Source organism: Setaria italica, chromosome V, assembly GCF_000263155.2.
Source record: "Setaria italica strain Yugu1 chromosome V, Setaria_italica_v2.0, whole genome shotgun sequence".
NCBI lineage: Eukaryota > Viridiplantae > Streptophyta > Magnoliopsida > Poales > Poaceae > Setaria > Setaria italica.
Window position 1 is genome coordinate 41,536,213 of NC_028454.1, and position 15,004 is coordinate 41,551,216.

General features: G+C 45.9%; 2 protein-coding genes and 1 long non-coding RNA gene across 3 annotated transcripts; 1 reads left to right on the plus strand and 2 right to left on the minus strand.

Moving 5' to 3' along the window:
- Positions 1 to 514: 514 nt before the first annotated feature.
- LOC111257438 lies at positions 515 to 1,895 on the minus strand. Its single transcript, XR_002677963.1, has 2 exons — positions 1,812 to 1,895; positions 515 to 810 (listed from the first exon to the last, which is right to left on the minus strand). It is a non-coding gene; the product is annotated as an uncharacterized LOC111257438 (long non-coding RNA).
- A 1,670-nt stretch (positions 1,896 to 3,565) lies between these two features.
- LOC101780428 (transcription factor MYB1) lies at positions 3,566 to 5,366 on the minus strand. The gene is made up of 2 exons (XM_004970528.3): positions 4,844 to 5,366; positions 3,566 to 4,616 (listed from the first exon to the last, which is right to left on the minus strand). Exons 1-2 carry the CDS (start codon positions 5,298 to 5,300, stop codon positions 3,856 to 3,858), a joined length of 1,218 nt encoding a protein of 405 aa, XP_004970585.1. The 5' UTR covers positions 5,301 to 5,366; the 3' UTR covers positions 3,566 to 3,855.
- A 6,428-nt stretch (positions 5,367 to 11,794) lies between these two features.
- LOC101780834 (laccase-6) lies at positions 11,795 to 14,972 on the plus strand. Its single transcript, XM_004970529.3, has 5 exons — positions 11,795 to 12,043; positions 12,243 to 12,397; positions 12,504 to 12,859; positions 12,937 to 13,926; positions 14,552 to 14,972. Exons 1-5 carry the CDS (start codon positions 11,942 to 11,944, stop codon positions 14,680 to 14,682), a joined length of 1,734 nt encoding a protein of 577 aa, XP_004970586.2. The 5' UTR covers positions 11,795 to 11,941; the 3' UTR covers positions 14,683 to 14,972.
- Positions 14,973 to 15,004: the final 32 nt, after the last annotated feature.

Genomic DNA, 15,004 nt, shown 5'->3' on the forward strand with positions numbered 1-15,004 from the left:
TACGCAATGGGTTTTGTAATAGTCTACGTTTAATACTCTTAATTAGTATCTAAACATTCGATGTGACGAGTGTTAAAAATAATTCAGGGAACCAAACGCCCCTTTAATCTCTCCTTGGCGACCGGCGCCGCCGCCACCTCAGGCAGGGAGAGGACCATCCGGCACCGGCAGTCGGCAGCTACTACTACGGCGACACCGCGGCCGGCACGATCTAGATTCGACGCTACCGCGAGATATTTCGGGCGAGCTCTTTGCTCTGTGCCTGCTCGCGCTGGGAATCAATCGGTCCTCTATGCTTTCCACGCCGCGGGCTCTTTTTCCTCGTGTTCTTTGCGTGACGGGGATTGATAGACATCAGGAGTCCCCGCGCCTGGCGCCTGCGGTCGCGCGGTCGGCCTCTGGGTCTCCCGTGCATCCTGCCGCCGGTGGTCGGGAGCACTCAAGCTCAAGCTCTCCAGCAACAATCTTTCACGTGACTCCAGCAGTGGATTCTGAGAGCTGGAAACAGAAGAAATTGTATTCCTATTTTTTTCTTTATTAGAAAAAACACTGACGCGTGCGTCACATTGCCTGTCCGGCTGATTCATCGGCAGATGTTTGACCGACAGTCAACGGCACTGACGGTCAACAGTGCCTGCCTGCCACTGCCGGGTGACCGCGCGGAACGGATTCGAAGCTATCCGCTGCCATCAGCGGAGCGCGGCGTGGCCTCGGCAGCTGGCAGAAACGCCGGCTGGCCCGGTCAGTCGGCGGTTCTTGTTTGGTACTAGAAGAAACGTTTCCAGGCTCCAGCCAACCGAGCGAAACAGCCTGCGTCCATGGCTCATCAGATCATCACAACTGGACAGATCAAATATAAAGTACTACAGACTACAGAGCAAGGGCAATGCTAATCCAGAATAAAGAAAGAAAGAAGGTACATTGCAGCTGAAGGGAGGAAAGAGAGGGTCTCGTGATCTCGATCCTGGCCTAGCAGTAGCATCGTAGTGGTAGTAGCTTGACTGCTCGAGCATGGGTGCAGATGCTACCCCAAAACTAACACATGCAGGATGCAAGAAAAGGCAGGACCGCAGAGGAATCTAGCTAGGGAGATCAAATCATCAAGGCCGGCTTTGCCCAAAACTAATCCGACCAACACGCCCATCAGGCCCAAGGAGACACTATTCAATCATCACCTAATCGAAATCCTAACTAACAGACCCCATAATTTCCCGATGCGCCGAGCTGTTCCCGATCAGCAACCATGGCACGATGGCCGGGCCCCCATGATGGACAGAATCTTCAGTCTCCACATCGGCACACACATGCATCCTACAACTCAGCGTGGGGTCGCCAGGTCCATCACCTGGTGGCAATGGGCCAATGGCAACCGGCACGGCACGTTCCTGCAACCTCCATCACCCAAAGGGCTGTAAACAACTGCATCCAAGGAGCAGCAGCTCAAAAAGGGTGAAGGAAAGTCCTGCCTAATCTGAATAGCTCAGAGCAGGCATTTCATAGGATTACTAGGTGCCAAATTGTCCAAACTCAAGCATTAGCAAAGGAACAATCTTGCAGTGCACATCCACTAAAACCACGTGCTTGTCTAAGCTCATGTTTAGCTGCATGTACAGCTAGGTGTCGGCTGCAGGCACACAAAAGCTGCAGAAACACCATAAACCCAGATAGCAACAGGAGAGGCCAAGGGCGATATACTACAGGATGCAACCCTAAAGCCTACCAGAGACAACAAAGAGAGGATGCCACAGTTCATACAGATATTGCTCATGCAGTAACTGATAAAGATTAGACGACAACTAAAGGATACTTACTGCTCAGAAGGAATGCAATTAGAGTCAGGCATCACAGCAGAACTACAAGGATGAAGGGAAAATGGAAATCACCACCAGATATAGAACAAACGCTTAGTCATGAGAAAGCGAGGTTATGCCGACATTTATGAATGAGATTGGTCCTGGAGGGCATCACATGGTCCCAAATAGGAACTTGAAAGCGAGACAACTTTGAGTCTATCCTGATAATGCAAACCAGAATATGCAATCTAATCAAAGCAAGACTAACCAACTACCAACCTGCATGATTGCGCTAACAAATTATCACACAAAGATAACCAGAGCATTTCATCTTTGATAAAGATGAGTCATATTCCTACTGCCTTCGACAAGTGTCATGAGGAAGACAGGAATCTAGCTTTTCACAAGACTATGGTGACACTGAAGGAAAATTGATCTCGGGCAAAGGATGACTTGTACAGGAACACCAAAAAGGCATGATACTACAGTTGCTGCCACCACTATCATTTAGGATTCATATACTTTCTTACACGATGTAATGCTTACTAACTTTATGCAAAGCAAGAAGTAAAAGTGTCACAAGATTTAACATGGTACTCCAAAGCAATTCAAATGCAATAAGGTAATTTGCCTAATCTGTTTCAATTCAACAAAACAAAATGGAGTATCTGTGTTTACTGTTTCCAGAAGAAAACACTGCACAATGAACAAACTGCCACATTTCATGAAGTATATAGCATAAAACTCCCAACAGAGGAACACACACAATTGCACCCTCTTATTCACCATTTGTAACTAAAAATTGTCATGAATAAATAACATAATACGGTTTTTGCTAATACCATACGTCTGTTTAAAACCAACATTCAGTAATGCTCCCAAACATATCAATCAGACATTACATAAACATCTTATAGCAAATTATACCTTTTAAAGGAAAAACGTGAATTTTCATATTTGTGCATGCAGATATTAAAACATCTTCGAAGCACCTTTCTCATAGCACCTTTACAAACAAAATAACACAAAAAGGGTATGAATAGCATACATCTTACATCAGATCCTATGCGAAGGAAAAGTATATCTCTTCATTGAGACATTGACGAAAACCATAATATTTGTGAGCATAGTATCTTTCTACTTCAGACGCTATGTGGATTACACAGATGCCACAGTGAGATTTGTTGTTGCCTTAAACTAGTGCGCACCACAAATGATAGCCGGGATGGTAAGAGACAATTTGTATGACAGTCGCAACAAACAAATTCAAGTAAACTGTATGCAAACTTGAACTGTCGTCCATAAAACAACTAGATAGTCATAACCTAGCGGCTAGTGGGGAAAATAACAAACAGGCAATAAAATAGCATGCATACGATAATAAAATCAACAACTTCAACAAACAAAATAAATATTTGGACAATTGACATCACATGCACAATGTTTATCAAAACATTGCTCCAGTACTAGTTTATAGTTATACTGTCTCTGCAGCAGAACCATTCTAGAATGGTCAGATATTAGGCTATTAGCAATTCACTTTTTTGGGGGAAGGGGGCACTGGTGCACTGGGGACCTTTTACACCACCTGAATTTGATTGACAGGAAACGAACCCAGGCAATATGCTCCCTAGTAGCTTCCTCCAATCAAGCTAAGCTCGAATCTCCTAATTCAGATTCAAAGATATCTTTCCATAAATGATCACAATCAGTCTATATTTGGCTACTTACATATTTTACGTCAATGCCCTGTGATGAACTGACGCCAACTATAAACATGAAATAAATGGCATGTATTTTTTTCTATACTGCAGTAAATAACTAAACATGCCCAATAACTTAAGCAGCACATCCACGAGCAACCCAGTAAAGTACCTAATTTAGACTAACACAGCAGTATTATGGTGGAAGCACCAAAATAAATATACAGTAATGCCCACAAAAGCACATGGACAGTAATATATCGACGGTGAACCTCAGAACTATAATTAATGACTTAACATCGTTATATCTGAATCTAACAAAATAACTGCAATATTCCAGCATGGGTGTTCATAAGATCCTAATTTGTCAGGCTGGCACCTGGCGGAGCTGACTGCAATAAGCTACTGGCATCACCGCTTTGCATACCACTTCTCATCCAGGCAATGCTGCTAATTTCTGATACCAATGAAGCAAAACTACTATTTAAAATTGGTGGATGATCTTCAAACTCATTGAACTCAGGACCCAGCAAGGAGTTCTTTCGAGGCCGCCCGTGGGTGGTGCAGCAACCATGCCCACATTTGTTTGGAACCTCAGCAGCAAAGTATGTAGGATCAGCAAACTTGAATACCTCACTTTCAGGAGTCAGAGCTTTAAGAGTTGAGTCAAACTTGAAGACAGAACTTGGTGTTTCCTGTTGGGTAGGTTCTGCATTTCCTGGATTGTACGGTCTGAAAGCACCAATCTTTGCAGCTGGTCGGGACAGGTAGGGTGGATCAACAGCTTGGGTACTATAATACTGATCTGCGACGTGCCATGCCCCAGCAGATGTTTCTGGAACTGTTTTCACAGGAGCATCCCTTACATCCATAGCGGTGAAGGAACTAAGATCCTTTGAAGGCCAAGGTTCTTTTGAAACTGCCCTGGACACCTCAGGGGTACTTCTCTCCACAGAACCACCATGTTTGCATCTACCATCGTTGCAGTATCGACGCCTCAGAGTGGAATTCCAGTGGTTCTTGATAGCATTGTCGGTTCTCCCATCCAAAAGCTTTGCGATACATGCCCACTTGTTCCCATGGATAGCATGAGCAGCAATTATAATCCGGTCCTCCTCTTCTGCAGCCAAAGATCACATGTTTAACACGCAGATATGACATATATAGGCATATAAGATTCGTAGGAACAACAGAATGTACCATGTATCAAGTCCATAAGGGCAATAAAAAATCAGCATAGCCACTTAGATATCACAAATGCAAAAGTTTCAGGTCATGGTTAGGTCTTGGTACATTTCTCATGCCATGGGCTAAAAATAGCAATGTAAAGATGAAAAGAGGCGGTACCGGTGAAAGGCTTGCGCTTGACTTGGGGGTCGAGTTGGTTGCACCAGCGCAGGCGGCAGGACTTGCCGGAGCGGCCCGGGATTCCGCGCGCGATCAGAGTCCAGTTCCGCGCCCCGAGCTTCTCCACCAGGTTGCTCAGCACCGTGTCCTCCTCCGGGGACCAAGGCCCCCTCACCCTCTCCTCCGCGGTCGCGGTAGCCGCCGCCGACGCCGCTGCGGAATCCGCCGCGTCGCCACCAACCGAAGCACCGGAGACAGCCACCACGTCGTCGTCCTCCCCGGAAGGAGGTGGGGACGGGGGGTTGGGTTGTGGCTGGGGCTGAGGCTCGGCTAGGGTTTGCGTATCGACCTCCATGGGGGGAGGGTTGGAATGGGCGGCGTCGGCGACGGCGGGCGGATCCGATGGCGGCTCCGGCTGCGGCGCCGGCGAAACGGCAGTTTCGGGCGCCGCCGACATGGTTGCGGTGGGCAGGTTGGGCTCCGCTGCGGCGCTAGTTGGTGGGGACACACGACTGGCGAGTGTTCCGCAGGAGCGCCGCTATATTCCTGCTAGACTGACACGTTGGTCCCACTGGTCAATCTTCTCTCCTTCAGGTGGGCCGTTTCAAGGCCCTGCAAATTAGCGAGCGTATGGGCTATTTTGTTGTGTGGAGCAGTGGAGGGAAGCTTCCTTCTCTTCCTTCCTCGTCAGTTGTTGGGCCCAATCTTGTAAGGTTTGTTATTTTTCCTCTTTTTGACGTCAAAGCCTGATTTTTTTAACCAACCCATGTCACTGTTAAAGTCGGTAAAACTACGCCATCTCATGGAAAACAAAAAACGGTCAGTAAAACTGTGGGCTGCTATGCTACGCAGGAGTAGTAGGTAGGCACGCGAGGTGATGATGCATGGTATGTTACGTGCTCATGACAAGGACCACACGTACCTTCACACACTTGTGGTTGCTTCCCTTTACCACTAAAAATTGACGCGACGACAATGACTAGTGTGTAAATAAAACAACGCAGGGCATACATTTTCTCCATCAAGGTTTCTTTCACCTTGCTTCCCCCCAAGCGAGTAATCTTCGTTGCAAAAATCCATTCAAAATGGTATTCCATACATGTTCGATCACCGGTTCTTTCATTGACTTTCTAATCTAAACACACGATTGGCAACTGCTCCCTCCACCCTAAATTATATTCGTTTTAGCTTTTATAGATATATCTAGCTTGTGAGATCATCAGGTCACAGTGCAAAAGCACCTCGAGGAAGGAGAACTCTGTGTTGTCTGCTGCTCCCTCTAGTTCAAACTACTATTCGTTATTCGTTTTGATTTTTCTAGATACATAGCTTAGTTTCTTTGTAGCCACTCAGATTACGTGCAGACATGCATTATTCCCTGATAGGCAAAGTCATGGAGCAGGTAGGTGGAAATATCGACAAAGGGCTGCAATAATGCGTGCTGTCGATATTTGCAAGTTGCTCAGATGCGTGTTGTCGATATTTGTCCACTTGCCTGCAACTGGAAAATCATCACTGGGCGCCGGGCGGTAATGAATCAAACGATGAGGCAGCTTTTGCTATAGAAGTTTAATGCAAACTGTGAGTGACTAAGTGTAAGCTTCATTTACAATTTGTTGGGTCGAGCTACCACAAAGGCATAGACATTAGCATGCTGTGATATAATGTGATATCTTTGCGAGCTATGGATGCATGGCCATGGATGGAGATGGAGTGTGTTCAAACTGAACACAGAAGATTCTCCGAAAAGTAGACGACGACGATGCTAGCAGAGATGCGTGAACGAATGAATGGGTTTGATTCGCGTACGTACCAGTCCCTCTCACTCAGTCATCCCTTAAGTGACAGCCAAGGAGTGGTTAGTAACGACGCTAGCTAGCTCCGATCCGTCGTAGTAGGTAGCCTGTAGAAATGTCTCGCGTTGGTGTTCAGTATTCTATGTACGTACCAAGTCACCACCAGCTGTAAATACTGCCAGATAATGTGTTCTGTTCTGTTCTTATCCTTTTCAGTGTTAGGAGCAAAATGGCGACGTTCCAAACAGGATTTCCTTCTCGAAGCAAAATGACACCCGCTGCTGGAAAACTCGGGATTCATCCCAATACTTACTACAGTTGATTTTTTACCCGATACTAAGGTGAGCATTAGTACCGGATCTAACAGCTAATTCTCCAGAAGCCCCCCGTGATCCCCTTTAGCACCGGTTGGAGGCTCCAACCGGTACTAAAGGTCACCCATTAGTACCAGATGAAGCCATCTAAGGGCCTTTAGTACCGGGTATAGGCTCCACTCGGTACTAATGGGTAACCTTTAGTACTGGTTGGAGCCCCCAATCGGTACTACCCTCCTATAAATCAGGCGTCTTTTTGCTCCTGCCCGAGCTATTTCCTCCAGCTCAGGCTTCATAAATGGCGAAATAGGGGAGGTGCTGCCAGATTTTTTACCATTTCGTGGGGATTTCACTCATTCAAGTGTTCTAAAGATTAGAAACTTCATCCTCCCTTGATACATGGTTAGTATACTAAATTTTATACTTTAGAGCTACAGTAATTTATGATTTTTAGAATAAGGTACAATGGAGAAATTTTTTATTTATATCCATATATTATTTAGAGCTCATATTTGTGATTTTTAGAATAAGCTACAATTTTTTGGATGCTATGTTTTGTATTAGTCAAAGAAATTGATATGAGGTTAGAGGAATAATTTCATAGTTTAGTCCTTTATAAATATGAGCTAAATAAATTATGGGAAAAATATAATTTGTTCATATTTTAGTCATTTACAAATATGAGCAAGATAAATTATGGTACATAAAGATAATAAGATGAAATAGAGGTATGTAATTAGTCATTTTTTGAGAATAAGCTACAATGGAGAAATTTTTCATTTATATGTTATGTTTGAGCTAAATAAATTGTGGGGAAAAATATAGTTTGTTCATAGTTTAGTCATTTGCAAATATGAGCTAAATAAATTGTGGTACATAAAGATGGCTACTGCTGCTGGAGGTGGTGGCGATGGTGGGGGTGATCATCATTCCTCTCGTGGCAAGGGGAAACCATAGTTGGCCCTCATGATAAGCCGAAAAAAATGAGCACGTGGGAGAGAGCAATGCTTCATTATTTGAAAAGATGTCATGAAGATCCTGTTACGGTGGGTCAGAAACCTCCTTTTGATGGTCGTTATACTCCACCGCCAATCCTGGGTGTTTCAGGTCCACTAAATACTACCAGCGCAGGAGGCATAAATAAACTACAGGATGAGGTTGGGTCAGCGAAACATTTATCTTCACCGCCCAAAAATGCTTAAAGTATTCCCAGATAGTACTCAGTTGATTGTTTATCGTAGTATATCATGTTGTTTGGGTCTGAAATTGAAATTTGTGTATTTCTATCTAGACTTTCAGCAACATTAAGTTTGTCATAGTGTATCATGTTGTTTGGGTCTGAAATTTAAATTTGTGCATTTCTATCTAAACTTTCAGCAACATTTGAGTTTAACAGTATTGTATCATGTTTATTATGTTTCATGTATAATTCTATGGATGATCAGAATATCTTTGGTTCGGTAATACTTTGTAGATAGATCAGCAATGGATGTACAACGCGGACAAACACTCCATTGAGTACATTAATGGCTTGCGTGGTTTTCTCAATCTAGCAGAGTCCAACAAGCTGCCGTCTAGTTTCATTTATTGTTCATGCCGAATTTGCAAATATGAGAAGGATTACTCATCCAGAAAGACTATTCACGCCCACATATACAGTTCGGGATTCATACCTAACTATTTTATTTGGACCAAGCAAGGGGAAAGAGGAGTTATGATGGAAGATGATGATGATGAAGAAGATGGTAACTACATTCCTGACTGGATTCAAGGAGTTGCCTTTGCGGATGCTGCAATGGGTGAGGCTGAAGAAGAGATGGATGCAGAAGAAGGTCCTACTGATGATCTAGGTCAGGTGTTGTGAGATGCAAAGAAAGACTACGAGAATGTGAAGGAGTCAAAGAAGTTCAAGCGTACGTTAGATGATCAGAAGAAATTATTGTACCCAGATTGCAAATAGGGAAATAAAAAGTTAGGTACCACACTAAAAATGCTGCAATAGAAGGCAAAAAATGGAGTTTCTGATAAGAGTTTGATGAGTTAATGAAAATCATAAAGAACATGCTTTCCGAGGGGAACGAATTGCCGTCCTCAACGTATGAAGCGAAAAAAGTTGTTTGCCCTCTAGGTTTGGAGGTACAAAAGATACATGCATGTCCTAATGACTGCATCCTCTATCATCGTGAGGAATACAAGAAATTGGAGGCTTGTCCTGTTTGCGAAGCGCTGCGTTATAAGATCAGGTGAGATGATCCCAGTGATATTGAGGGGCAGGCTAGCAAGAAGAACTGCGAAGGTAATGTGGTATTTCCCTGTAGTACCATGCTCTAAGTGTTTGTTCAGAAATAAGGCACGTGCAAAGTGATGCGTTGGCAAAAAAAGAATGTAAGCAAGATAAAATGATGAGACACCCCGCTGATGGGTCCAAGTGGAGAACAGTTGATAGAGAATTTCTCGAGTTTGAAAGGGATGCAAGGAACATACAGTTTGGATTAAGGACATATGGATTCAATCCATTCGGTGAGTTTAGTAGTGGTCATAACACTTACAATCCATTCGAACCTTGAACAATATATATAATTTTTTGGACAAGGAACATTATTACATACTTCTGCCGTACAACTTCAAGTGAGCATATTTCCCATCTATTTTATTTTTCGAACTAGTAGTTAAAAATAAGACTAAATAGCTTTTCACTATGCATATATGTACAACTTCCACTGAATACTCCTTGTTATCATGGTTGATCGAAGCATGTCTATATCCTGGACTGTCTTAGACGACTAAGAAATCAATACACCGACCTCTTAGACATGCTTAATAGAGCATGGGCTCACTTCCGTCAACATCACTCAGGTGAATTCAAGGAGCAACTTCATATCCACTCTGAATTCCCGGTATATATTGAATTTGCACATCTTGTGTCACTTCCTTACACACAACAAATATTTCATAACTTCTTTTGCCATATATATAGTGTTTGAAACAGAATCCGGGGAATAATTTATGTGGATACTACGTACGTGAGTTCATCCATGGTTTTGTACATCCCAAGCGTATAACTGACCACGAAGTCAGAGTACGTATACAAATTTCTTAACAATAAATTAGTCCTAATTGTGCAGATCCATTGATCTAATATAATAACCTTTACTAATAATATAGATTATGCACATGAAGGAAAAACTCCTCGAGACGGAAAAAATTAGGGCAATTCAAGAACAACTCAGTGGATTTCTTCTGGATGAGATAGTAAATCCTGCAGGAGAGTTCCATAATGATGGATCAAATCTGCATCACTGTCAAGATTCGGGTTCAGAATAGTTGGTCCAAATGTTGAACTTGGAGAGTTGATGCAATGCAATATTATTTATATATGTGTATGCACAATATGTCTATGTATAATATTATCTCAAATGTAATACTATAGATCAAATACAACTTTATATATATTGCGTATTAGAACTAGTATACGTAAAGGAAACAAATACAAAATACTAATATAGAATAAAGAAATAGGAAAAAAATGAGAAAAGAAATAAAAAAGAAAATAATTTAGTACCGGTTGGGGAGACCACGTTCGCGCGTGGCCGAGGCCAATTGAGTACCGGTTGGTCTCCCCAACTAGTTTTTAGTACCAACTTAGCAATATCAGTTACACAACCGGTACTCAATGGGGGTTTGGAATCCGGTACTAAAGGCGCTTTCCCCGCAGTGATCGTACGTGCTACTTTTACCTCTAGAAAACTATACATAGCTAGGACCCTGCATTGCGTATAGTTTTGATGTTCTATTTACCGGAGCCGAAGAAAACCTAGAAAAGTCACTCGACAAAAAGGTTCTTCAGAAAGAGCTCGGATTGGTCCAATTTAGCGGTTATTTCTAGTGAAGGGCGATTGACAAAAACATGTATGGTTATCATTGATGCCCTTGAAGTTGGTTTTTGTTTTTTATTTATTCTTGGAAAATTTCTACTCTTTGCGATACAGCTATCATGCCCTTGGAAATATCGTTTTTGAAGGATCGGAGCATCATCTTATATGAGTGTACCGCAGGATAGATTAGCTTATACTCTCTCCAACGCTTACTTTCACAAAACTTGTATTCAACAAACTCGCGTTTTAAATACAAAGTTCACGCCAGCATCCCGCCTACGTAGTTCCCATAAAAAATCATATAAAGTAGTCACGATTGGTTACTGATAAACGTACTAGACTGAAGTATTCCCTCCGTCCTAAATTGCAAGTCGTTTTGGTATTTGTAGATTCATATATTTTGTTATGTATCTAGACATAGTGTATATCTAGCAAAAGTTATATGAACTATGATCAGGGATCGGTGGAGGGAGTACTTCGTAGGCGAAGTGTGAAGATAGAGATTCCCTCACCCTAACCTCAAAATCTAGTCACAGAAAAGTACAGTCAGGAACCCCTAAACCGCCACTATTCAATGATAGATTATGCGCATATAATATAATTGCGAATATGCTCTAAAAGGGAATTGTAAGCAAGCAAAGCACAAGGCATGTCATGCAGGTCAAGTCTAAGAAGCAGTTCAAGGGTAGTTGTTTAGAACCAGGACTTTCTTATTTATGGTTCCATCATCAATTGGAAAGGTGTTGCACGCAGGTCATCAGAGGCCGTAATCAGCAGAACATTCAGCTCAAGGCAAAGGTGCGGCCGGGGGTGTTTCAGTATGAGCATCGGTTGACTTGAAGAGCAGCAGTCTAGGAAGGACCAAGCACAAGAGGCCATTTTTCTTCACCGCTGGGTAATATTAAGTAAAGGCTTTACGCGCGAGCAAGAAAACACCCCAATGCCTGACTGCGTCAACTCAGACGAGTATAAAGGGCATTTGGATTGCATTTGTAATCATGGTAGGTTGAGTCATTTGTAGCTAGTTGATGTGAGTTCGTTATACATGCATCTGAGTGAAGCCCAGACAACAGCAAATCGTTGCTGAGTTCTTGCTGCGGCCTTGCAAATCCCATGCACTTCGGTATCATGCCGGGTTCCTGGCTGATCCTAGTTTTGGCTGTGTCCTCTGCTGCAGTCCTTGCTCATGCTGCTACTGTGGAGCATACCTTCAATGTACTCTCTCGCACACTCTCGTCACAGTTTATGAATTGTTTCAATCCACATAGTTCTTTGCTGCATATATGAGCACCATTCCTAGCTCTGCACCTCAATCGTATCAAAGTTTCAGAGAAACCGAAGGGCAATTGTTCAAACGGCGTTCAGTTTTGTTGATCAAACATGTTAACATGGCATATATCCTCCAAATTTTCAGGTCGCGACATTATGTTGGCCGCGCATCAGCCAGCCGGGGGACGTGAGCATCACCGCCGTGGATGGAGTACCCGGTCCCGTGATCGAAGCCTACGAAGGCGACACCGTGGTGGTCCACGTCATCAACGACTCTCCACACAACGTGACAATCCACTGGTACGCACGTAACTGAACAAAAACCATGGCCACGATTCCAACCAAAACGACCGCGCCGCCGCCGGAATAATCACCAGCCTCTGCCTCGGCCTCCTCGTGCGTGCAGGCACGGCGTGATCCAGCGGGGCACGCCGTGGGCGGACGGCCCGGAGATGGTGACGCAGTGCCCGATCCGGCCGGGCACCCGCTACACGTACAGGTTCAACGTGTCCGGGCAGGAGGGCACGCTGTGGTGGCACGCGCACGCCTCCTTCCTCCGCGCCACCGTGCACGGCGCCCTCATCATCCGCCCGCGTGCCGGCGCCGGCGCGTACCCGTTCCCCACGCCCGACGGCGAGGCGGTCGTCCTGCTCGGAGAGTGGTGGAACGACGAGAATGCCATCAGCTCCAACGTGATCGCCGACGCGTACACCATCAACGGGAAACCCGGCGACCTCTACGCCGGCGAGACGACGGCGAACCGTAAGCCGAGAGCTAATCGACGTACACTTCGCGTGCGTGTTCCGGGTTTGTGTTCACCGTCGATCTTCTGCGTGCAGGAAGCGCCAAGTTCGAGGTGACCCGCAACTCGACGTACCTGCTGCGGATCATCAACGCTGCACTCAACACGGCGTTCTTCTTCAAGGTGGCGGGGCACACGTTCACCGTCGTGGCGGCGGACGCGAGCTACACCACGTCGTACGAGACGGACGTGATCGTCATCGCGCCGGGGCAGACCGTCGACGCGCTCATGGCGGCCGACGCCTCCCCGGGCCGCTACTACATGGCGATCTCCTCGTACCAGAGCGCGTTCCCCCCGCCGCCGGGGGGTTTCAACGGCAACGTCACCACGTCCCTCGTCGAGTACGCCGGAGCGGCGGCGCCGGGCGGCGGCCAGCAGGCGCCGGCGCTGCCTGACACGCCGGAGCCGACGGACACGGACACGGCCAACCGGTTCTACACCGGCTTGACGGCGCTCGTCCGCCCAGGTATGCCGAGGGTGCCGCTCACCGTCGACACCCGCATGTTCGTCACCGTCGGGCTCGGGCTCCGCTACCCGCCGTGCGAGCCCACGCAGACGACGCCGTGCCAGCCGATCCCCGTGGCTACCATGAACAACCAGTCGTTTGTTCTCCCAAGAGCCATGTCGATGCTGGACGCGCGGTACCGGAACACGCCGGACGGCGTGTACACCCGCGACTTCCCCGACCGACCGCCCGTGGAGTTCGACTACACGAACAGGACGGAGATGGTGGTGGGCGGGGCCGCCGCGGCGCTACTGTTCCCGGGGACGCCGGCGACGAAGGTCAGGAAGCTGGAGTACAACGCGACGGTGGAGATGGTGCTGCAGAACACGGCGCTGGTGGGGCGCGAGAGCCACCCGATGCACCTGCACGGCTTCGACTTCTTCGTGCTGGCGCAGGGGTTCGGCAACTACGACGACGCCACGGGCTCGCAGCAGTTCAACCTCCGCAACCCGCAGGAGCGGAACACCATCGCGGTGCCCACCGGCGGGTGGGCCGTCATCCGCTTCGTCGCCGATAACCCAGGTGAATCCTTTGCAGCCCCGCCCGTTCATTGTTCTCTACGAAATCCGCATGAATTTTATGCCGGATGTCTTGAACTTGACTTGCAAACAGCGTTGCATGGCCGTCAACTGAGTCGATGTAACAGTTGTTGTACATAGAAATCGTGTAGTGGTTGGAGCATTTAGCACTTCATGCTGAGGTCAGAAATTGTCAAGTTAAACTCATGAAAATTTTCATGAAATTTATGCGAAGAAAAAAAATGCATGGGCTAAGGAAAGAAGTGGGATTAGAAAGGCTGGTTCGTGATGCACTTACTATTGGATTGGGTGGGTTGGCCGGCGACGGCCCACTAACAACGCAAGGATAAGTCAGGCAGAAAAGAATTGGGCCTACGGTTAGACTGGTCCACTGATGATGATGTGTAGAAGACACGCAATCACATTTTCTTTTCTCTCTTCTCTTTTTATATCATCAAGTTTTTTTCTTTATTCGAAAGGTCTACGATGCTTTTTGTCACGTCAAGCCGTTCTTTCCCGTTCCAAGAATCTTATCTTCGAACTATAGTCTTAGCACATTGGAGGGACGAAATACGCACGTACAAACATGCTGCTGACAGGCTACAAAACTTGGGTTTGTGTACGTGTAGGAATGTGGTTCATGCACTGCCACATCGACTCCCACCTCTCGATCGGCCTCGGGATGGTGTTCGAGGTGGAGGACGGGCCGACTCCGGACACGAAGTTGCCGCCGCCGCCGGCGGACTTGCCGCAGTGCTGAGGCTGTTCGGGTGTGCCGTGTACGTTTCGGCCATGGAACCAGGCGGGGCCATGCATGGATTGCGCCAACCAAAATAATGTTCCGGACGAGAAGAAGACAAGCTGTATACTTCGATGATTTCGATTTTGCGATTGTTTGGGGTGATAAAGTGTAAAATACTACACCCCATGTACGTATTTGCAGCAACTTTTTCTATCTTAAAATGTGATCCTTGATTGATTTTGGACCTGCAATTTTGTAAAAATATTCTGAGAGCGGTTTCAGTTGCAGAATCCTTACATTCGAAGCGATTGCATGTTCTCGGCTCATTAAAAAAAAGTCT